Genomic DNA, 25,729 nt, shown 5'->3' on the forward strand with positions numbered 1-25,729 from the left:
ACCACGCAGAGCCTCACAGAGATATAACTGACAGCAAATTAACATATCTCAGTGGAAATCACATCACTTGTTCTGTATCTTCCACTCTGGGCTTAATTCTGTGATCCAAATTATCTACAGTGGTGGAAAGTAAACACATTTACTCAAGTGCTGTACAATTTGGTGGAACTGTCTCTCTCTCTCTCTCTCTCCCTGTATGCATCTTTACTGATAAATGACTCATTTTGTCTTGAAAGATTTGTTAAACAAAATCTACTCTTTTTTTAGAATGTCCTCAGCTTCATCAATAATTAACTACAAGTAGTTTACAGACAATCAAATCTCAATCTTAAGGACAAAGGAAGTGAAATTAGATTCCTATTAAAGTAAATGTTTAGTTAAAATCAGCTCCATCATCATCTGAAACATTAACCTTTGAACACGACAATTATAATCCAATAATATAAATACGTTTATTTTGTTGACTGTTAAGACTTGTACTTTTAGGATGCAATGCTCTTACTTGTTACAGAGCATTTCCTCACTGTAGTATTCACTACTCCTGCTAAACTAAAAGCTCTGATCACTCCTTCCACCGCTCATTATGTGTCCCTTATGAAATGTGTTAAGGGTTTTAAAATAGCACATCAGTGTCCAAGGAGTTTGCAAACTGTCAGAATGTGCCTGTATGAGTCTCCCCTCATGTTTATTAGATCAACACCAACACAGCAGTGTTTCTACCTAAAGGAAGTCAGCATCAGTTTACCTTTTTTGGGAGTCTGAGACGAGCGGAGAGCAGGAGGCTAATGGTGTGTCTGACAAGATGGTGTGTGGGTGGGTTGAGAAATGCTGCATCTCTGCACACATGCGGAGCATTGGTACAAACATCTGCTCCATCTGCTGCCCCTGCCACTACAGCACAGACTCTACAGTGACAGAGAGGGAGCCGTGCCACACCATGTGCTGGGTGAAACAGGTGAGGAGTCTGCTCAGCTTGACACTGTGCTGAGGAGAAGCTCTAAAACTAATACACTGAGTTCTCTCAGGAGACTTTCATTTATTTATTTATTTTTTCAAAAACATGTCAGCATTGTTTCAGTGTTCTAATGTGAAAAAATGGCTCCAGTATGATATCTTAATACTGTAAGGAAGCAGATTATGGTTACAGTCAGATATAACTAACAGCAAATTAACATATCTTTGTGGAAATCACAGCGTTTGTTCTGTATCTTCCACTCTGGGCTCTGCTGGATAAAAATAAATCAAATTATGAAAAATGATTAATCCTGTTGCAGACTGAGTGGCAATATAAGACATATGTGCAGAAAATAAATACGTGGTTGATGCGGCATAAAAAAAGGTAATGAACTAGTGACTTGATCATAATATGACTTTTAATTCACTGCACTTTCTGCAGAGTCATTGCACCTGATACTGAAAAGCATCTCCTGTCGTGTCCTGGTGCTGTCTTCATTCACATCCCCCCTCTCTTGAGGCAGAGACACAAAGTAAGTAAGGGACTGAGACAGACATGTCCTTGGAGAAAGAAATAAAGCTGTCAAGACTAATGTAACACTCAGCCAACTCAACTTGACCCAAACCTGGCCTCTGCAGCTGAAGACGCTGAAATGAGAAAAAAAAACAAAACAAAACAAAAAACTCAGGCAACAGCTTGTGCAAAATATATATTGGGTTATATTATGCAACCCAAAATAGGCATGTAATCTGTTTTTAAATAATAACAGGAATATTTGCTCTGGACAATAATATTCCGATGTCATTGAGCAATTATCCATCTGTCTATTATCTACTGCTCTTCCTGTATAAAGCAGAGGGGGGCTGGAGGCAGGGTACTCCAGTCCATCACTGGTGTTCACTGAACAAAGACATTTTTTTTTAGAAGACATATTAGTATATCTTCTGCAAGGGTTCAAAGTCCAGAAACAATTACAGCATTAATAAGATGGTAAAATTAATATTCACAGATGATAATGGGTTCAGAGGTGGTAGTTTTAAACAAGAGTTTATTTCCAGTAGGCATAAGCAAAGATGTTATTTTAATGAGTGTTAGTTTCTTGAGTTCATTTACATTTTTTGTTTTTCATTGTTTGTAATATTAAATGCGGCTGGGGTTTTGACCCTTCACAACAGCACTTCATAATCCACTGTATGTAAATGGATTGCAGCACGTAATCAGGTAAAATGTAGCTGCTATAAATTCTAGCTTCCCTGAAAAACTGCATGTTGGCTTCTTTATCTGCGATAGGGCTGATTTCTGTCGGTGTGGAGTTTCTCATTTTAGTATCTCATTTTTGAATCAAGAACATTCAGGTCACATTTGTTCATCTGCTTCAAATGCAAGCTGAACACCAATTGAACCACAATTTGCAGCCATAAGAGCTGAAGCTTTAAACAAAAAATAAAAGGGAGCAAGGAGAAATCAATTTGTTAAGGATGGGTGGAACCGACTCTTGGGTAAAGATGTCAAGTGTGACAAGAAATGAGCAGAAGTGAAAGGAAGAATTTCACCGTTGCTTCGTTTGTTTTGGAACCTTAATTTGGTAAGACACATGGAGGCATAAAAAAACATCAGTTTCTTCTTCACATTCCTCTAAATCTACATCCAATCCCTGCATTTCAGCTCAGATGCTCCTCCAAGGCTGTCTTGCCCTTATCATCAAAGGTTGAATCTGCTGTTATAATCAGGCTGTTTGCTGAGGTTGAAGCGGCGGCTGGTCTTTACTCTGTTGGAGGCCGGTGGCCTGCTGTTTGCCTGTGCTACATTCATCACAGTTCTCCCACGTCCGCAGATGGAGAGAGAACGGATGGAGTCACTGATGCTTCTGTCTCTGTAACATTACCATCAGCTGATCAGGCTGACTCTTTAGATTCAACAATGAGACATAAATGTCGCTCAGTATTAATGAATCCAAATAAATAAATATTGTAATTCTAAAATATATGCAGTGGCCATGCACCGATGGGAACCTATGATAAGTTACCTAATACAAGACAGCATCAGTTTGTATCCTGTTGCCGTTATTGATCTCAAAGCTATTATAACAGCTACACAGGATCAATATATAGGGAGTTCACAGTGGTTTGGTGTCAGGTCTGATTTAAATCCATTGACTAAACTGGTTGTTCTTATCACCTGCACTGAAATAATCTGTGTGGTTATGCAAGAGGCTGTGCAAACCACTTCCTTACCTTTTACCATAAAAACAATGTAATGCTTTATTTTACAGGTTTAGAGTTTCCAAAAACGTACTTAAAGAACTCCACAAAATAACTGTACAGCATATATGAGGGAAATTGAGACAACGTTCTTACAGCATTAGGAGTCTGCTCCTTCTGTGATAGATTAATACTGCTTTTCATTTACAGCCTACAGACAAGGCATTTACAGACATGAGAAATAAATATTTTTGTCTTTGTACGAGCCCGTGTTCTTCTAAGAGAGGATTATACAGATCATTTTGTTATTGTTTTTATACACTTAAGATGTTACAATATTTCAAAAGAACAGCAAGAATCTGAACCTCTTGTGAAACACAGTCCCACGTGTTACAATATTTGAAAAAAAACAAAAACATAGGCACAATCAATCTGGTCAAATCAGGTGCTCCTAGGCCTTAGTGATGTAGCCCTCTTTGATTAGGAAATCATAGATTTTGCGCGTCTTGTTGACATCTATCTTGATCAGTGCCCGGGCCTGTGCCAGCCGCAGACCACCCTGACGTCTACACTCATTAAGTAAGGCCTGCTTGTACTCCAGGTAGGCCCCCGGTACCAGCCGCACCACCTGACATAACTGCAAGCACAAAACAAATGTAGAGGTTAGAAAGAACAAAAACAATATTTAAAAATATATGCAATGTCTTATTTATGGCCTCAGTATGCTTCCACCATAAGAACTGTTAGATCATTTAATAGTATCTAAACCCCCTGGTAGAACAGAGTGCATCCACCCATTTGTACAACTTTCCCAGAGACAATCTGATGAAAACGCACTATATTTTTGCAGCAAGTGACCAGATGTGCAGAGGTTCCCAAGATCTCTTTCTCCATTCATTCATTTTTATGTGTACAACAAATTCCAGTATCATGAAGGCATTTAAAGATTATTCTGAGTCCCAACATGTGCACCATTATTACATTTATTTTATTTTCATTTCATTGTTTCATTTCATTTTCTTTTTAATTATTTTTGGGCAGTTTTTTTTTTTGCCTTTATTTGATAGGACAGTGGAGAGACAGGAAATTAGGGGAGAGAGCAAGGGAAGACATGCAGGTTTTATATGACGACTGGCTCTGCATATATGGACGGGTGCACTACCGCTACACCACCAGCGGCCCCCAACAATGTGTACATTTCATTGCCTCTACAAAGACATGCAAAACACACAGAGTGCCAGTGCCAGATTTGCTAGTAATGTATGCATCCAAATATATGCTGCTTGTATTGACCTGTCAGCAGCAATATGCATGTTGTCAGTGCCCGACTAATAAAGCAGTCATATTATTTTAAGCTATGTTAGCAGCATGGCTCTAGGGATGGCAACATTGGACTGTCAGTCCACTACTTTGGATCAGACTCAAATATATCAACAAATATTAGATTAATATGGATTGGCATAAAATGTTGTATAAATATTTAAGGTCACTAGGAGATGAATACCCAGACATTCGTCAGGTCAAATTTGTCTTTGTCCAGTACTTTAACTGCAAACCTCACATGTACTTTGTGATTAATGCTAAACATGTCAGCATGCTAAACTAAGATGGTGAACAAGCTAGAGCTGAAATGATTAGGTACCGTAGAAAAAAACCCCAGTTTTAATTGTTCCTTTTAGTCATCTTTAAGCAAAAACTATGAAATATATTCTCTGTCTGCTGTAGAATAAAGGTAAAGTGCCAATTCTTTTTCCCACCGCAATCTTCCTGATGGCTTGTGTAAAGCTATTTTACTGGTGCTTTCCCATGCAAAAAAAAAAAAAAAAACCTGTTGTAAATTCTGTGACCCAGTAGAACATGGAATCCACCCATTTTTTGGGATCAGGGTTCTAAAGGGTTTACAGAGTTAAATTTAATACCGGTTTCAAGATGCTATGATCAAAGACTGTTTGCCCCGGAATATATATATATATATATATATATATATATATATAAAAAAAAAGTCTATATATCAGACAGCCTTGAAATACATCGAGGACTTCCTGTGAGACTCTTTAGACATGAGACAGGAGAGAGTTTTACCTCTTTCTCCCGCTCATTGAGCTTCTCTGTTCCCGGAAGTCCAGTCAGGTTGAGAGGAGGGGCGCTCCGCCTACCTGTTGCTGTGTGCCAGAAATTCAACAACAGTCAAACACATATGCGGTACCCCACTGCTGCTACACACTTTAGAGAAAATAATAGCATACTGACAACACACAGTTAATTCCTTTGCTTGGAAGAAACAAGAGAACAAATATTTACAGTGTGCAAATTGTGTAAATATAGCTGTGTGGGAGTGTGCGTCCCATTTGTGCTCTGGAGGTTAAGGAAAGCAGCTAATTTGAAAGGGTAAATAATTATAATAAATATGCATGTGGGTGCTTATTTTTTGAGTGTATTTATGGAGGAGCGTCTGCATTCATGTGACTGTGCCTGGGGCCATGCCAAAACAACAGAGAGGAGGGATTACAGAGGAAAAGGTGGAGAGAAGTATCGTACCTGACACTGTGATCGTTGTGACAGCTGGAGTGATGCCAGCATCTCTGTAATCAGAAGAAAATGTGTCAACATCTCCTACTGCTTTATTAAAACACACATTCTACTAGTCACACTCTCTGGGTTTTGTTCACTATTCTCACTCCAGGACTGCCATCCAAAAAAGATGACTCACTGCATTCAAGACTGTTTTAAGGTAGAATAATTAGAAGAATGTGGATAACACCCATGGGTGGAAAAAAAAAGTGGTAGCATATTAGAAAGCCTAAAAATACTGTTGAGACTGAGTTAGAACTTGGATGCAGAGTGATACAAACGCCTGCTCTTATTCATCTCAACATGCCCAGTGTGCTGACAGAGGTCAGCATCTCTGGGGAGCACAACTTCACCAGCCCTTCTATTACACAGAAGCAGGAAGCTTCGAGTCTCACATTGCAGCCTGTTTGCTGAGCCACTGCTGGCAAGCTCTGCCGTCCTGGATGTACTGCAGCACATCACACAGCATGGTCCTCTTCCTCCGCTCATCCTCACGCATTCTCTTCATCCGCTCATACACCTTGGTACCTGAGAGGGGTTACACAGAATGACAATCCTTTTTTTTTCAAAACGCTCAAATGCTTTTTGTGCTCATCATCTAATTGATTTATAGGCAGATCTACTTTAATGTAGTACAATGTCTGGGTTGAAAGTAGAGACTGATACAGATAACACATGATGAAAGGCATGGTTATCTCATGTGAGATAACTATGTTTTTAATGAATTAGTGAGGCTTACTTTACTACATTTGAGGAAATAATTCAGTAAGCAAGAAAAATATTCTGCCAGCAGGTCCCTGATATTAGTTCCACGGGCAGCCAAACATTATAATTACACATGATGATCCGAGGACCTGAGACACCATGCTATTTAAAGCCAAGCTCAAAATAAAGAATTCAGCACAAGTCTGAACATAAACACAATGCCCTGCTTTGGCATGCAACTTGGAAATTAAACTTTGTTGAACACAGGAATGAAAAGGTCAAACTAGACTCACTGCAGAAAGACTTGATCCCTGCTTTCCTATAGTCCTGCAGCCTGCGGATCTCTTTCCTCAGCTCAAACTCCACTGGAAGGAAAAAGAGATGAAGGCAGTTATACACTAAAGCTGTACATACAAAAAGAGATAGATACTGGAACTCTGGAAACAAACAAAACTAAAGTCTCATATCAAATGTTTTGTATGGCTTAAACAATATGTTCATAAGTGAGCTTTAGAGGTGGATTCTGTTACCTTTGGACAGAGCCAGTTGCCCTCAGCTTTCATACTTCATAGCTAACATTTATTTGACAGTGTTGAGGCAGAGTAGTTAACATTTGATAAATAATTTATTGTGTTTGTGAACGCTGCACACAGATTGCCCATGTAAACCTGCTATGTGTATTCAGACAAATACTAACGCGCATGACTTTCGATGAATTTGTCATGTTCAGTTGGTCCGACCACTCTGGCGAATCGTCTCATGACATCATACAGCTCCTGCACCTCCTTTGGGTAGCATCGCTCCAGCACTGAAAGAGGAAGAGAAGAGAAGTGAGTAGGCAGCAAATGCACACAAAAATACAACATAGAAATATGAAAGAAAAATCCACCCCCTTAAACACGTTTTAAACATGAGTAGTTTGTGATTTTCAGTGCATTCTAGTTGATGTGAGAGAGGAAACAGCCATGAACTCACTGCTCTGAATCAACACAGGGTTTATGGGCATGTAAATATTACTAGTATCTATCACAGCCATTCAGTGGTAGCACTGCATTATGATCTCTTGAGGCTGCTGTCTGTGGAGTATTTCTATCTTCCAGTTACTAAATGGATGGCATAGATCTGTGCATTGTATTCAAACCACCGACTGCGTTTCACTCATCTCTGGTGTGTTTTGACACTATGTACTCTATTTAACGCCTCAGTACTTGACTGTTTTTTTAACAGTAAAGTAGTAAGACCCTTTAAAAACATTTAAAAAAAACCTGCAACTGTACAGAGCAGGGTTATTCCTCAGTAACAAGCAATTCTTTGACCATGTATATAATGCACAACTAACAGCAAACAGATCAATTTGTAGTTTAGCTAGCTCAAAAAATAAATGTGGGCAGACTTCTCCTTTAATTCTGCCCTTGGGTTTAATAGGGACATTTGGGTGACTTATTAGGAAAGTTAGGAAGTTAGGAAGTTTAAGTTTTAAGAAGGAAATAGTCACAATGATGCACTCTGCCTTAATTTAATCTGTAATTTCTGTGACTGTTATTTCATTTACATATTTTTTATCAAACCCTGGGCAGATTATGACAGAGGCCAGGCAACACTGTACATAAATGTTGGATTTAAACACTGATTTTATTTGGGGTTTCTACAGGCTGACAGTAAATATCTATGTGAACATGAAAATACATTTAGTGGTGCAAATCATTGGTGAGGTTAAAAAAAAAAAAAGGTTTGATTTTGTCCCTCAGATTTGACCATGCAACACTAAATGACTCACAGTGTTACGTTACAAATGGGGATAGTTTAAATTTAGCATCTTTATTTGTATTATTTTGTTTTATACAAACAAATACATAAACATTAAATGTATTTGGTGAATTACATTTGACTCTGCAAATCTGACAATTATTTAATAGCTCATCTCCCAAAACACGCTGCTTTTTGATTCTGAGATTTGGACTAAAGGTTTAAGCTGACATATAATAATTTGTCAAGTTGACAACATCCAAAACGGGCTAATAGCAATTGAATGTAAGTGTTTTATATATACAAACACACAATTATATATAAATATGTAAATATATAGCTATAGATATACATCGATAGATAGATATATATAGATATTTTATGCCTTTTCTAACTGAGGGCCTGGTGGAAGCCCACAACAGGAGAAATGTGTAAAATTATCAGATCTAACAACCTTTTCAAATCTAAAATCTAAACCCTAGCCTCCCTGAGATTTGTCACAGTAATGCTCCACGAGTGTGTATTCATCTCCACTTAACTCACACTACAAGCATACACACTCTAAAGAGCTTTTTGTGTTTGTCTCAAAGCATTGCCCGTGTTGCTGAGTAACAGACAAGTGTCAAAGCCAGAGAGGAAAGCTGTTGTGGGGGTGTTAGAGGAGTGGCTGTGTATGCGTGTGTTGATCAAGTTCCTTCATTAGGCTCCTGTATGTGGGTGCTAATTAGCAGCTGCCATCTCAGGCCAAACACATGAAGTCATGTTCCTAACAAAAACAGTGGCCACACAGAACAATACTGTCCACATCTCTACGGAAACATCAACACAGGACCTCTGTTTGGTTACATGCCTGTGCACAAACACTGACTGCAAACAAAGGCAATGGCAAGAAAACACAGACTTGAATCACTGAATTTAACAAGCCCTTACAGGACTTCAGCCAGACTGCTGCCCCCAGAACAACAGCGCTGGTCAATCTGCCTTTACCAGTTACTTAGACACAGCACTGTGAGCCTCCCAGGCTCAGATACTGCTTCCATTATTGTATGTGACACACACATATACACATGCATACACACACCGTGGAGACACACAATCTTTGACAGTCTCCATGACAACCAGTCTGCAGCTCTACTGAGTTCCCTTTTGTCTTGAAAGACTGGAGAGATAAGGGGAAAGAGGAAAAAGGGGAGGAGGGCAAACTAGAGGCTGGAGAATACATAAATAAAACATGAAGGGGAACTCTTTAACTGCCGAACCAGACAGTTTCACAAACACGTGGAGATAAAACGATTGGCTGGGTGATTTTGGTGGGCAGTTAAAAATAAAGTTGAGAATGTAATTGGACACAACTATTCCTAACAGCACCACCCTGTTTGCCTAAACGCTAATGCAAAATCCCAAGAGATGCAAAGAATGACATCACTGAGCTTGATGAAATCCAAACTGTGACAGGTGGTTCAATAAAAGAAGCCCCCACATCTCAGTCATTGGGGCATAGGGCAGCAGTGCTCATCACATAAGATCTATTCACAGTGAACCAGTTACAGTATGCCACAGCACACATTGGCATGCAGCACCCACAGACTATTTGATATGAGCTCCATCTATTACCACGAGGGGCCACGGAGGTTAACGGTGGTTATTACAGTAGAGTTGTTTGTGTGCTTTCATAGACACCCTCAGCAGCAATTTGGTTGGGAGATATCAGATGCCACCCTAGGTTGTTATGAATACTATGGCAGCAAAGCCCATGTGAGTTTCAGAAAACTTACTCTGAAATTTCCGCAAGTTGATCAGTCCATGGTCTCGAATAATCCTGAAAGAAATCCAAATTTATATTTGTTACTATTCAAAATAAGTCCGTTGAATTAAACACTGCATTTAGTCATATGCTAACCCAGTGCACATACAGTATGTCTAATACACATCAGCTAAAGTAACTGAGGCAGAGCCTAAAGTCAAACTGCTTGAAAGGTGTGTAGCGGCCTCGCTGAAAAGTGCACTATGTGAGATCCAGGAGTCACAGCTCATGGGTCTGAACACAATCATGATCCTGGAAGCAAAGGCAACAAGTCACCAGAGAGAAAATGGAGAACACGCAAGGATGTAAAGAGGAGGGAACTAGAAAGCACGCATGCCTGCTCAGCCAGACATGCCATTCCACTGTGCCCTGGGAGCACAAACTCGCTGAAGCTAATTTAGTGGTGGATGAATTACAGCAAAGACTGACTGTGTAGGTTCAGGAATGACAGCTAACAAGCTCAAAGAGAAGATACTCTACGTAGCAAATTCATAATAATTGTAAATTCTTTATTTAACAGTAAATTCTATAATTACTTTCATTAATCATATGGTTGTTGTTTTCTTAATCCATCAATTAATTTAGTTTATAAAATTACAGAAAAATGCAGTCAGTTTCCTAAAGCCCATGGTGATCCCTTGATTTTCAAAAACTGCTAATTTAGTCAACTCTGCTGGCAGTTTATCAGGTAGAACTAACCAAACCTAACAGTCCTGTAATGAATTCTCCTTCATGAAGGTGATTAATGCTCAGATTTTGTTCAAAGTGTTTTAGTTAGTTACGTTTTTCTGGCGGCTTTATATAGCGCTACTGTTATTTAGCTTAGCTTCAGTGAGATGGACAAATTGGCAGATACCCCTGTTAAGTATAACAGAGTTCATCAATTCTACACACTAACTGTAAAAACAGATGTTCACTTTGTGATTTTGACCTGTTGGCATGGAGAGATGGCCATTTATCCATTTAAATCTACAGCACAGTAAAATGTGCACAAAGTAAAGGAGTCAGAATACTTTCTGAAACCACTGTAGGTCTATTTAAGAATGTGGCAACTGAGTGTAGATTATCGTATTTTATACATAAAAAACACACAGCAAATCCTCACAGCTAAGATGCTGGAAATACAAAATATATGGCATTTTTGTTTATGCAAAATAATGGTTTATGTTATACTTAGACTTGAAATGACTCTTGCTCTCAGACACCATTGCACAAAATATGCAAAATACATATCCAGTGTGCTTTTAAAATCTCCCGCAGTGCGGATGTTCTCTTTGGCAGACTAAAACTGGGCAAAATGTGTAATAGTTTGGCATGCATAGTATTCAACAGGTGACAGTCACATTTTCCCACAGCTTGGACGCTGCACCTGAAAGACTCCTGGTGGCTTGTAGTGAGAGGCCTGAAGAAAAAGCTTAAATATGCAATTATAGTTACACTACAATCTCCCTGGATCTGTCTTTAAAGCAATTTTAACAAAATAATAATTTCAAGTTTAGATTAGAACTTATAAATATTTTAGCATGATTAATGTATTAATATTAAGAAGGTACAGTCAAGGGTATAAAATTTTTTGCCTTTTAAATTTTAATTTGGTATGGTCCTTAAAGCAAAGATGTTTCTGTGGGAAATTAGGCCCTTAGAAGGTCGACATAGAAGCTTCTAATGCCATCTACTGATTTACTGGAGTCATTACATGATGCTGAATAAACACGTTGGCTTTTCACAATTTAATATATTTTCTAACAAAAGACCTACTTTTTCCTCCGTTGTCTCTCCTTTAATCTTGAATGATATATATCAACAACTGCAAGCTTGAGAGCTGAAATAGGAGGACATACATGACAGTTAAATGTTGTATTTCACACAATTGTTATGCATTTGTCAATGAGAAACAATTAAAACAAAGTCTATTACAAATTCTACCCACCATGTAGGATGTCTGAGTCATCATCCACAAAGTCAATGTCTTTCAAATCCCATTCAGCATAGTTGTCAAACTCCTAGATATGAGGTGAAAAAGGATTTTCACAATCATTCCAAAATAAATGTATGGCTAAAACCAAACAATTGGAAAAGTCACTGTATAAGAGCAACAAGAGTGTGAAACGCTGTTTCAATATCATTTAAAACTGAGCCACATAATGGATATTATTTCTCTTTATTCATGTTGACAGTCTGTGCTAGCACAGTAAACATCTATCTCCTCACCTCCATGAAGTCTGCTCTAGCAGGCATGTATCCAGCCATGTCTCGAGACAGCACAGAGTCAAACGTGGGCCGAGGGGGATCATCAGTGGCTGTGGTATCAGAAATATTTACACATCAAATACTAACATCAAGAACAAATCAAATCTTGTGCACATTAAGAAGACTTAGAGTCAGAGATGTATTGTGAATTCTGTCTTTGCTTCTACACTCCTAACTACTGTGTGAGCATGGGCAAAATGTTTGTCAAGCCCTCAAACACTGCGACAGATGGAGTCCCAAAGCCAGCTAGAGACTGAGAGAAGTTCTGTACTCACCAACTGCTCTTGCCCAACTGTCAGGCCAGCGCCTTTCAGGCTTGTACTGACATTTTACTTAGTTTTTTTTTATGCTCATAATCAACATTAACACTGTATCATTTTCCAAACAATCTAAATATTGTTTATTGTTAGCATTATGGCTAGGAGGTGGCAATAAACAACTAAATCAACTAACATTAAATTTATCAGGATCTGAGTACAGAATATGGACATTTTTTGCTCCTTATTCTTTCTGCAACATTACTGAAAAGGGCAGGTGGAGGTGGTACAGGGATATGTAGGCAAGGAGGAGATCATTTCAGTACTGACGTTTGAAAGGAATAGCACCCTCTGCTGCAAAACGAGAGTCTTTTGTTTTCCGGAGGCTCAGTAACGTAGAGGAGAAAAGCGGGTTGTTGATGAAATTCTTCATGTAATGATTCTCACATTCCTCTTTGGTTTTTGTGCGCATCTGATATGCTACATCCTGCCTGCAAAAGACAAACAATACAAACAGATATGTAAGTTTACTACAATAGTAGTACACACATAGCCACTGTCTTGTGGTCAAAATACATATTAGCTGTTTCAACTGTTTCACTGTTTCAAAACATGTATTTGCCATTTGTGTACTTTTGTTTCTTTCCATTTATCAGCCAACATATAGTACTGTGCAAAGGTTTGAGACACTTCAGATGTTTAGATTCTCCTCCATCACCAATTTCCATCAGGGAGATACCTGATTGGTCCCAGCTTAATTTTGCAGCATGTCAATGAGCCCAAAAATTATAGCCAGAGCCCTAAAGATGTGTCTCCATGGACAAGAAGAACAAGGAGTTCTATAACAGATGGTCTGGGCCCCGCAAAGCCCTGATCATCATCACAGTAAATCTGGACTACATAACGAGACAGAATCCACAGAACAGCTGTGGCAGGTTCTGCAAAATGCTGGAACAACCCAACACACCAAGTACCATGAAAAACTACAATGTACTAAGTGTAGCTGTGAGAACTGGGAGAATAGTAATATTCAGAAGTATTCAGTGTACAGTGTATTGGTGCCCAAAACTGAAATTGTACTAAGGGGTCAACTTTTTCTTCAGTGTGTACACATCACCTGGACAGTACAAAGCAGATGTATGCTTCAGTGAACTAAATACTAAAGACACAACTATGATTTTCAAATTTCACAAGCTTACAGCACAGACAGTACTGTGCAAAAGTTTTAGGCAGTTTAGATGTTTAAGATTCTTATAACATACCATCAGGTGATCAGACTGATCCCACGTTCATTGTGTAGAACAACAAACCCATAAAGAACCCACTAGAGTTCATGAAGAAGTATTTTCAGAGGCAAGAAATACTAGAAGTCCTGCAGCAGATGGTCTGACCCCCACAGAGCCCAGATCTGAGCAGTCTGGGATCAAATGAAGAGACAGAAACACTGGGACAGCTTGACTTTACAGAAGAACTGCAGCAGCTTCTCCAAGGTGCTGGAAAGTACCAGGGGAAACTGTGTGCAGTTCAAACCAGAGAGAACTGCCGCTGGTTTAAAGGCAACAGGGAGTGCTGCAAATACTGACTAGATTTTGGGTTTGTTCCTTTAACTGGATTTGGTATGAATCTAATTTATAAATGAAAACACAATTTATGTAATTTATATTAAAAGTATCCCCTGTGTATTTTTAGTGCCTACAATGTTTACACAGTACTGTATGTACTGTAAAGGGTCACCCCTGCTTTCCTCTTGCTCATGTTTAGTCTGAGCTATTAAGGTTCTAGTTTTCAAAAAGATATAGCAAGTGGGTTACCCACATTTCCAGACAGCAGTATGTAGCTGGCCTGGCTGATCAAGTTACAATGAGATGCTTATTAATAATATATTGCTTCCAAACCATGCGTATTTCAGTTATAAAGATGACTGTAATGAAAACATTTATGAATTTGATGCAGTAATAGCTAGCTACATTGACAAGTAACTACTTACACAATATCTCCATCATCTATGGCTTTCAATCCAAATTGCTGTGTTTTGGCAGCTCATAGTATGCAGTAGAAATGGTATGATCCACTTCAGGGGTATCAGATATTGTTAGATGTTTCTTTGGGAAAATATACCTCAACGTTTATTCAATTAAAAATTTATAAACAATGTGTAAATGTTTCGATTCCCCAAAATGTATTTTTAATTTCTTTAGGCGGGTTCAAGCTTTAATTGGAGGAGTCAAAGCACCACACACGTCACCATCTTTATGATGGAAATGCCAGAGAATTCATCATCTCCAACCAGTTAGGCCAGGGATGGAAAAAATAGACCTACGATTTAAGAGAAATATTCTTTTCTTCCAGTCTAGGCACAACATGAGAATTGTGACATAACCATACATGGCCTAGTCTACAGCGGGCTCTGTCTTGAGCTAAATAAACTGACAATCCACTAACCAGTTTCCAAAACCACAATCCATGACTGCCTCCAACAATGCCATCTCTTCTTGTGCTGTCCATCCAGGCTCCAGCACGGGAAAGTCCGATGTCTATATGAGGAGGTAAAAAGTGATACGTTAAAAGCGGTAGTGTGTCACAGAGACTGACGACATACAGATACTTTATAATGTACTTACCATGATTTCATATTTGTGATCACTCTCATGCTTCTTGTATTCAAATCCTCTGGTGAAACACTGAAATGAAAACAATTTGGTAAAGTTGAATCAAACTGTGTCATTTAGAAATATCAAAATCATTAGCAATGTTTAGTATTTCTGTCACATACTAACCTGGAGGCAGAGTAAAAAAGGTGAGGGTCCACATTCTGCACACTTGATGTAAGGCTCGATTAGATAGGATGAGCAGCCTCTGCATGGTGGTTTGTCAAAGGGATCATCTACATGTGGACATGTTGTTGGTAAACTCATGGTTAAAGTCCACTCAATAAATAAGGAATTGGTAGAACATAATCACTATTACTCAGTACCTAAACACAGATACGATGCAAGTATTATGCAGTAGTTGTACTGTACTTGAGGTGAGTGATTACAATTTTTACAACACTATACTATTAGCACTCCATTACTTTTCATTGATTTAACCCCTTCACAAAATGTTACCACCAACTTGCAGATCCAGATCTGCCAGGTAGTATAATGCTTTGATAAATACATGTAAATATACGTCGATGCCAATACTAATACTACATACAATTAAACATACGTCGATGCCAATACTAATACTAATATTAGCACAGTTGTAAACACATGGCTTTTAACAGTGTATTTTTACACTGGTGGTATTGCTACTTCTAGTTAGCTAGTACCTACAAGACTATTTATTCAGCTAGTTACAAGAGTATTTATTCAATCACTGAGAGTTAACATTACACAGCATATATGACAGTCACATCAGTCCAGTCAGACACATATAAACAAATAAAGCAGCCTGGAGTACAGCAACCTTCAAAACAAACCTCAAACCTGAGCTAACGTTACGTCTAAGTTACCTGGAAGCTAACGTTTTTTATGTTTTATTTTTAGCTCTTTCTATCTAAGGTAATGTCCATGTTTATAGTTCGCTGAACCAGAAAGCTATTCTTAGTGACATCACACAGGAGGATGTTTTCAGGAAGCGTAGTTAGCTATGTCCTGAAATGCAGGCAGACGGTTTGTTTTGCTGGAACACAGCTAACGCTAGCTAACGCTAACGTTAATATTAGCAGAGCACAGCTAACATGGCTAACCACAGCTACAGCAGCTGCTTTTATTTGTGCGATTAACACTTACTTCCAAAAGATGCTAAACGGTCCATAGGATGATATTTCCACAAAGCTTAAAGAGGAATGGATGGTTTGGATGAATCTATTTTTCAAAGTTAGCAAGCAAACCTAACTAGTAAGGCAAAACTAGTCGAGCTCCAGTGGCTCGATAGGTAACGAACCGGTTGGGTTTTTCCAAATTTATATGAATTTCCACCTGTTCTTGCCACATTTAAGCTTGATTAAATATGCGAACACTTAGTGGTCAGCCCAGCAGTGGATTCACATTTTTTATATGTAATGAGTAGCGTTATATGAGTCAGTGAAGTGAATTATGAGTAATTTGTACTTTAGTCGAACATTTCCATTTCCTGGTCATTTATAATGCAGAATAACTGAGAGAAGCAAATAATGGTCTCTTTTACTCCAATATATGTATTTTATATAATTTGATTAAATTATTTACCGTTATTACCAAATGAAATTATTTAAATATGAATACATCAACAATTATAACACAATAAAATAACTGAATAGAATACATTATTCTGAAATGGCCTATTTTTACTTTTTGTATGCTACTTTAAGTATATTTGAAACTAATTCTTTTGTTATTTTACTTAGCCTAAGTATAATTTTAAATGCAGGTACTACATTTTAGACATCTGCATTTGACATTTCTAGAAGTATTTCTACATTGTGGTATTGCTATTTTTACCAAATGAAAGATTTAATTATTTAATTAAATAATTCATTTGTGTACTGTATTATGTACTGTACTGTATTATAAAGACTGATGGATATTATGTCATCGTAACAAATAATGTGTGTCTTATAGAAGGTTCTGCTGTGTTTTGTGTCACACTGCGAGAAAAAATAACAGAGATAACTTTAAAAAAGTAAATTTCAAATGAATTTGTCCTATTTTTATCCAACTTCCAGGAAAAAGTACCTGTTGTTATTCTCCATCATACCACATGGTGCTGATCTTGCACCATGTTCTTAATGAAAACAATGACTGCCTCACAAGTCTTTGTCTTTCTCTGCCCATAGCACCACCTGGGCCTGGTATAGACCAGTGCATATTAGGCTGAGTAATGGAAAGCCAGACGATGTATATGGGGCTACTACATAAGACCCTCATTCTCAGTAATTGTTTTTACCTCCATAAAATCAGCACAGTCTAAAGCAGCATAGAACTAGGATTTCCAGTACAGTGCTTTCCAGTGTTGTTATCCAGCTTTGGCACTTCAGTCGATCAGGCCTACTGCTACTCAAGGACACCCCCAATAATTGCACATCAGGGGATCTAGCAAAACAAAAACCTTGATATTATACTGAAAAATGAGACTTTCCATGCCTTGAAACCATTAAAAATAAGTCAGTTTGTTTTTGTGATTTGACTGTTTGATTCACTACAGATTTTGTGATCTACTGCTCACTGGAAACAGTTGCACCTCACACATCTATCATTTGATCAATGTATTTTTAATGTAGTCTTTGAAATTTGGTTTAAATCAGTGGTTAAAATCACATACTGGTACAATAGAAGCTGTACAGGGGGCAATAGTGCGACTACCATACTGCACATTGAGTTAAATCTCAGTGTTCTTCTTTCCTCTTGATACCGTGGGCCATCTCTGTGAGGACGATCCACAGTGACAAGTGCTTTCAGATGCAGCATACCCAGTGTCCCGTCTCCTGACCCTCTGGGGTTATCTTTGACCTCAAGGGAGAGACTCAGTGATGAGAGCCTAGAGCAATGTAGATCCATGAGTGGTGACAAAGTCTCCCGACAGGCTGTGCACAATAAAGGGCAGTTGTACTTTCCCTCTCAGTGGAATTTCCAGCTTAATGCCAGAAAAGAGTTTGTTTACCAATGCTGTGAGAACGTTATGATTTTTTAAATCTTTAAAAAGAGGAACTTCCCGTGTGTGACAGTTTGCCAAATAAATATGGTATGGATTCAGATGATATTACCCTGAACTACACTCACACCGAGTCACAGCAGCTGCATTTGTAATGAAAGAGCTTATTTTTCAGGATGTACATATGGCCAAAGGTATATGGACTGCCAACATCTATTACCTATTTCAGATTGCATTCTAAAACAATCAGTGCTGATATGCTACTATGGTATCCTCCACGCTTCTCTGAAAGCTTTCTGCAAGATTTTGGCACCATGCATGACATTTAATTTGATATTGAGTAATCTCTTGATTGCTTTCTTACCCATAAATTATCAGAAAATGTCTACCATAATTGCACAGAGTCAGTCTTCAATTGTCTTGTTTTGTCCAACCAACTCTTCAAAACAAAAATATATTTAATTTACAACATAAATACATTATAAAACAGAAAATTATCAAATGCCCAAACTTAAGAAGCTGGGTGAAGAAAGACATTTTTTCTTGATGAATGACTTTAAATGATAAATTGCTTGTCAAAATAGTTATAATTAAGTTTTCTGTCAAATGACTTGTTAACTGATTGTTTTATGTCTACACATGGCCATTAGCGAGGTCAACCATTGGGCTGAATCACAGTTCGTATCTGATTTGAGATTAGAGCTCTGAGCAGGCCAGCCAAGTTCTTATGAGACATACTCCACAAACATAACTATTTTTATTGACCTGGATTAGTGCACACGTTGTCAATGGGTGTTCACCCAATTGTTGCCACAAACCAGGAATCATATTGTTGTCTCAAATATCTGAAAAACTATTTCTGGGAAGCTGATGTTTAGTCCAAATTGTACGAGGACAGTGCTGTAACCTCCTAATGACTTTAATAACAGAAAATTCTAACCGCAAGCCAATTTGAAATGCCAGGGTCACCATATGTGGGAGCATACTGTATAAAATCACATCTTGGCAGTGAATGATGGATGAAACCATTATCCACACAGAGACTAACAAAGAAAATAATGTCAGCCACACAGAGTGATGTGTGCTCCCCTACGACGGCCCCTTCTGCAACATCACTGCCTGTGGGCAGACAACCTGCTGTCTTTCCAGCCTCATGCCACCCCCGCCTACTCATAGTCTCTCTCTCTCCGCTGTCTATCCCTGCACACACAGTGTAAAAACCCTGAAAGACCAGGCAAAGCCCCCACCCTCAAGCCTCACACTGCTTATGTGGATCAAAGACCAAGAGCCTTGAGGTCTCTTCTGTTATAGACGTGTGCCAGATTATACACAAATGCACACCCCCACCCCATTACATCTTTCAAAACTCCCCCGGTCTCACCCCACTCCTCTTTGCCTCTTACCAAAGCACTTCCCAGCTGCTATGATTTGAATATGAGGACCCCGCTGAAGAAAAGAGGACATCTGGCACACTCTTACAGACAAAGAAAAAACTGAGTTAAACTGCTCCTGTCATGCAAAATGTTCTAGAACAAGATTAAACCTCTTTAAGAAAAACAAAGAGTTAAAATGCACACACGTCAGGACAAAAGACAGCATGACACGATATCCAGACTACAACCAGTAAATGGTTTCTGGGACTGGACAAGCATGTTGAGAGCTTGGCTTTACAAAATGGGCCTGTGAGTAAATGTCAGTACAACCTACAGGATACGGTTGATTTTTAAGGAAGCACCAAGTTGTACCTTGTCAAGTAGTTATTCCACCTACTGTACTATTTCTTTCACACCTAAATGAAAGATATTACAGTACCTTAACACTGAGTGAATTCTTCAGCAGAAGACCTGCATCATAAAAAAAGGGAATTTATCAGACAGGCCAGAAATAACTACAAGAAGCCACTGAGTTGCATTATGGAAAATTGCAGGATCCAGAGAATTATACATTTGTTTGGCCCATGGGGACTAGTCAGGATGCAATATTCTGACTATTGTCCTAGATTATTGAAGTGTAGGACCACATTGCTGGAATGAATCAGCATGTGCCATGTACCCTACCTTACACGTAGTGAAAGAAATTGAACTCTTGACTTTTCCCTTGCTTGGGAGCTTACTAACCTTCATCACCAAAAACTGAATACGTTAGTAGAATTACAAATCCTGAGGCCCCACATGCACAGCCTGTATACATAATAAAATCAGGTGTTTTCCCTTTCAACCTATTACTTAGACTTTATAGGTACCTCTTATGATACTGCTGGTAATTATATACTAATATTTGCTGTGTTTACGATACCAAACCAATTGTGACCACAGAGAGTTTCACATACAATCAGTGACCCTAATCTTCAAGGAAACCTGGCCATTGTGTGCAGGAGTTCATCACATGGTTTCAAAGAGTGTGTTGTAAAAACTCTAGATAAGAATCACGTGTTTGTCATTGCGTGAGCAGCTGTAAACATAATTTTCCTGTATCTGTATCTTGAATCATTTATTCTGTTAGGTGGGGAGTTGTGAGTGGAACTGAAATGGCTTTTTATATGCAGAACTTCACACTTGTTGAGTTAACTACAAGCACAGGGCACAAGGTGTAAAAGAAAGCAGATGGTTTCATTTAAACATCAATAACAATTGTAGAAGACCTGGCATTTTTGTGCAGTATTCAAGCATGGCTAGATGTGAATGAATTAATAAAAACAGATGACTCCCACACAAATGTGTCATCATATTTTCAGTGAGTGAGAGGTTTCTCCTGCATATGTTCCTTCTCTGTGTGAGCTTGGTGGACATCCTTTACCCATAGCCAAGGCAACACAGAGGAAATAGCACAGTGAAAGTTCAAGGAGGTCAACAAGTAGGTGTGGAATGCAAGCGTTTCTCACACAAAGTACTTTGCACACAAGCCCTAAGAAAACGTGTGAGGCTTCAGCACAGCGAACCGGATTTCAGTGAGGTCTGCTTCAGTGAGTTTTATTTAAAACAGGGTCTGAAGAGCCATCGGGTTAATAACTAAAATTAATGTAGTTGAGTAATTAATGAAGAATAACATAGTGAAAAATGAAAAATTTTGAGTAAGTTGTTACTCAAACTTACTTAGATATAGTACTTGTAATTGTACTTAGACTCTTTCCACCACTGCTGGACAAGATGAGGCCAGAGTGGGAGTGGGAAAACACTGTGGGAGCTGACAGAGGGGATTTCTGTGGCTGAAATACGCAACTGTGGCCACACACACATACCAGTAGATAAAGTACCCCACTGAGGCCAAGCTGTGGATGGAAAAATAGCTCCCCATGTTAACCACTCCGTGTCTCCTATGTACCTTTTACGGCCGAGAAGATCTACTACAACATTGTCAGAGCACATCAGTTGCTGGAGCCTTGATGGCTTCCACACTTGGGTTCTTCCAGTGGTGGCTTAGAGAGACGCCACAGGCCTGTTGTTTTAGCCCTGCTCCCAGCAGCCCATTCAGCCTCCCTGGGACTCTGCACATCAAAAAGCGCCCCCTAACACAATATCCCTGGGGGAAGAATGATGACATGCATTTTGCATTATCTATGGTGGCGTTTGGGAGAATGGACAGAAATAACAGTGAGGATTCACACTAGACAATGTAGAAAGTTTTTATAAAAGGCCAAGGTATTGAAGCTGGACCATAAGTAGTATTGAGCCCTCAAGCAACAGATCCTGCTGCACTTACTAATATAAGAAGAATAACATCCTTGAGCGTGACTGCATGATCTCACTGGGGGCTACAGGGAGGCTTATAATAATCTACAATGGTTTCTTTCTACTACAGTACAGTAGGTCACTTTCACAGAAAGTAGCCCAGTCACTGCAAAAGTAGCCCAATTGTTAATTTTAATTTAGGAGTGATTTTGTCCATCATAATGATTTTTAATGTTTGTTTTTTCTCCACAAAATGTCAAGATAATGTTACATTACACATTAAACATCTTCATTGATAATATAATGTTGCCATACATTGACATACATTGAATTGCTCAGAAACTGCAGAAAGCTTAAAAATTTGATGATCCCCAGGCAGGTTTTACAGCTGTAAGGGGATTGTTTTTTTTCCTATGATTTCTGAGTGGGTTCATGAACGTTTATTCACCATGAACACCATCATTATATCAATATAAGTATGATGTAAGTCACAATCAGTCTAAACCTTTCTGATTGATCTGTGTCTGTGTTCAGACTGTACTCCAATTTTTAAAAAAAGTTGCTACAGTCAAGAGGTAAAAGTTTGTATTGTGTTTAAACATGGGTCAAATGACAATAGCTGATTTCAACACCTTTCACCTTATCCAGTAATTATTCATATCTCCCCCTTCACACAAAACCTGTGAAATATATAACCTACTTTAGGTAGAACCTGACTAAAGAGCCCACATTAGAAAATGAAAAACCACCCAATCTGGGAACACTGACTTGGTGTGGAAAACTATTCTCCTCTCACAGTGGTATGCCGCATGTTAACGGGGTGAAAGTATTCTCGGTTGTCACCTGCTCTTTGCAACTGAATGCGTGTTGAAGTGAACAGCGAATGGCTGTCAGGGTCAGAGCAGGAATGCAACGACAAGAGCATGAGAAAGACACACAGGGTGATAAAGACATAGGCATGTCGCTTAGCCTGCACTAGACTTCCCACACAGCCAGGCTTACGACCTGTCTGCTTTGTCACTTTCTACTACACAGCAGAAATGTATCACTAACCTCCACTGTGGCTATTCTGGATCCGATCACTGGAGGAGATTAGCCAGCTGTTGGGTTTGAGAAGGTTTCTATTGCCCAGTTGACAGTTCATGAGAGCACAAAGTATGCTATTAACAATCTGCTAATTGTCAGAGGATGCAATGTAATGACACCAAACAGACAGAACAACACAGATGACATGCTGTTTTCAGCTTGTAGAGATCACAGGCCAGACAGGGGGCAAATGGTGTAAATTTACAAGAACACCCCATTGGGACAGTCAGTAAGACGGTGCGATAAGTCAGACTAGACATGTGACTGACTGCACCCACTGCACTGGGTGACATGTTTTCTTCTCATGAAATACATGGAGTATGTGCACTGTTATGTAGAAGCTACAGTATATGCAAATTTCAGTGTCATCATTAACATCCAAATTAATCTAAGGTGTGGTGATGTTAAAGAAACATTCTGAAACTATGGCAGATCATTTGGAAAATTCCTTCACACCTCAACTATTTAACACATCAGCCAATATAATCCAGCATCACAAAAAACATGTGGGAGGGGCTCTGCAATCGCGCAACTGCTTGAAAAAGTTGAATGAATATAAAGCTATTGTTTGTGAGCTTGGGAACAGGGCTCCCACAGGACCGACATGACTGAAAACAGGGACTGGGATCAGGGCATTTGGGTTTCAACCAGCATGTGGTTCTCATTGCTACAATGTAGTGAGTGATCATTGTGTACTAGTGCTTCAACTGGTCTCAGCCTTGCACGTGAGCCGATCAAAACCACATGTTCCAGTGTGATTGTGTCTGTGGGCTCGTAAAGATGGAGCTCTGGATGAAGCACTGCCCCTGGCTCACACAGCCACATGGAGAACTCTTTTCACATTAAAAACATTTTTTTTTCACCACTCTCTTGGCTGATGCAATGTAGTACAACTTCCACATGGAGTGTATTTTCCCTGACTAAGGGTTTTGGGAGCTGATTTATAGTACAGTACTGTTGCTGAAATGAATCTAGAGGAGTGGGGCTTTATTTTTCTAAATGCCCTCCCACCAGCAATCTGAAAGGAATGGGATTTATGAGAGGTAAATTACGGTCCAAGCTGTACGGAAAGATGACTGTTTAGAGGTGCTAGAGGATATTTGACAGAAACGTTATTCATTTAAGATGAAGTGATCTTCTTCAGTACAACTTTTTTAAATTCAATCATTTTTTTGTTCTACATAACATCCGTTATAAGTCATACTATCTGCATCTGGTGTACATTTCCACAGGTAACTTTTAGCTTCATAGTATGTATCCAGCTTTGTTGCTAATGAAAATGCAATCTGCCATTCACTGTTGTGAACAATTAACTGCCTTATACAACAGGACAAAGTTTAATAAGGTGACATGTAGTTGAGGGAGGCTGTCGAATGACTGACTCAGGGTTATCATAACATGAGCACTGATATGAAAACAAAAAAACTCCTGTGCTAGCACAGAAACTGACCAAATCAAATTAAGCCTTCATTCCATTAGTTTTAGCTGTTTTAACGTTTAATCTACGTTTTGTTTACCCATTACTTTTGGTGTTGTATTTTAAACTAGCTACCAACTCCAAAAGTACTCTGACAAGACTAATGATTTGAAGTGTGAGACATCTTTGTCTTTTGCAGGGTTTGTCCAGCAGCCTGGTTACACACAGATAGAAGTAGGGCAATAGGTGCCAACTGTCCATGGTGGTGTTGCTGGTGTGGATGTTTTTCCCTGACGTCTCCTGGCAGAAAGCCAGCAGAAGCAACACCAAGCCACTATGTCTTATCTCCAGCAGCCAGGATGCTGATTACAGGGAGACTGTACAGGCATGCACATACATCCTGCTCCATGTCAGAGACAGCACGGCTGTGCATCTGCCTCCACAGCATTGCAAATACACTTAGAGTCATTAATATGCCACTCACTGTAATAGGCTAGTGGGTGCAGACTCCTGTATATTTCTTCCTTGCACACTAATGGCAACAGGTCCTGCGAACGAAATATGTATAACATAGGTGAGATTGGTGCTCTGTTTTGCCCATAGCTTATGTAATCAGCGTTTCCTTGTTGCTTTAGAGCTTGACTGCAAAAAGAACCAGTTGACAGACAATATCATCTGGATAAATATAGATATCAGAAATCAAACATCACAGCAGGAATGAGTATAATTCAAATGAGTCCTTGTATTTGCCAGTCCTATCAATCCATGTTCATCTCTGATTTTGTAGTGTAAACCATTGCTTTTTTAAAAATTTATTTTAGATTTTTTGCAAATGCAAATAATTTTAACCTTTTTTTTTATACCCATTACTTGTAAATTGTTCTTCCTATTTATATCATTTTAGGAAGATATAAAAATAAATTTATAATCTTGTTCTGCATGTTTCTGTATGAATTTGTTGTTTGATGGTTTATCCATCATATACTAACTATACTTAATTTGATCATTTGTGGTTGTGGTTTACCCTGGTCCAATATACATTATATAGATTTCTTGAGGTTATTGTTCCAGTGGGTATGTCACTCATTAGATTTTATTTAAAATATTTAAATATTCTATCTGCCTAATTCAAAAGGACAAATATAATAATTCAAGTTTAACTTGATTTTTATAAGTTTAATTACATTCAAATATCTGCCTATTTTTGTGTGATTTTGTGTGATTGCGACTCCTATGTGCACCGTCCGTGGTTCACATTTTCCTTTGAGTTCTTGAAGAATTAGTACATTTTAGGAGCCGGTTGCTATGTCAAGTCAGCAGGATTTGAAACTCAAGCATCAATGTGTCAGTTGACAAAGGGATTGCTATTAGTGAACCTCTGCAGCTGTGGCAGAACTGTGACAAGAAACCAAGTCCATCTTTTGCGACCGCTATATCTGTTTCAGTGGAACGT

The 25,729-nt window shown here is 38.8% G+C and overlaps 1 protein-coding gene across 2 annotated transcripts; it reads right to left on the reverse strand.

Annotated features, from left to right (window-relative positions):
• Positions 1–1,986: 1,986 nt before the first annotated feature.
• On the reverse strand, positions 1,987–16,413 carry tada2a (transcriptional adaptor 2A). Of its 2 annotated transcripts, none has more exons than XM_026299209.1 (15): positions 16,266–16,413; positions 15,267–15,373; positions 15,111–15,170; positions 14,932–15,023; positions 12,820–12,980; positions 12,194–12,282; positions 11,913–11,985; positions 11,741–11,804; positions 9,954–9,997; positions 7,130–7,240; positions 6,726–6,797; positions 6,123–6,255; positions 5,695–5,738; positions 5,239–5,318; positions 1,987–3,793 (listed from the first exon to the last, which is right to left on the reverse strand). In XM_026299209.1, exons 1-15 carry the CDS (start codon positions 16,288–16,290, stop codon positions 3,608–3,610), a joined length of 1,341 nt encoding a protein of 446 aa, XP_026154994.1. In that variant the 5' UTR covers positions 16,291–16,413; the 3' UTR covers positions 1,987–3,607. The 2 variants fall into 2 exon arrangements, with proteins under 2 accessions (XP_026154994.1, XP_026154995.1); XM_026299210.1 differs by lacking the exon at positions 16,266–16,413 and adding an exon at positions 15,986–16,225.
• Between the last annotated feature and the right edge of the window lie 9,316 nt (positions 16,414–25,729).

The sequence above is a fragment of the Mastacembelus armatus genome, chromosome 13 (assembly GCF_900324485.2).
Source record: "Mastacembelus armatus chromosome 13, fMasArm1.2, whole genome shotgun sequence".
NCBI lineage: Eukaryota > Metazoa > Chordata > Actinopteri > Synbranchiformes > Mastacembelidae > Mastacembelus > Mastacembelus armatus.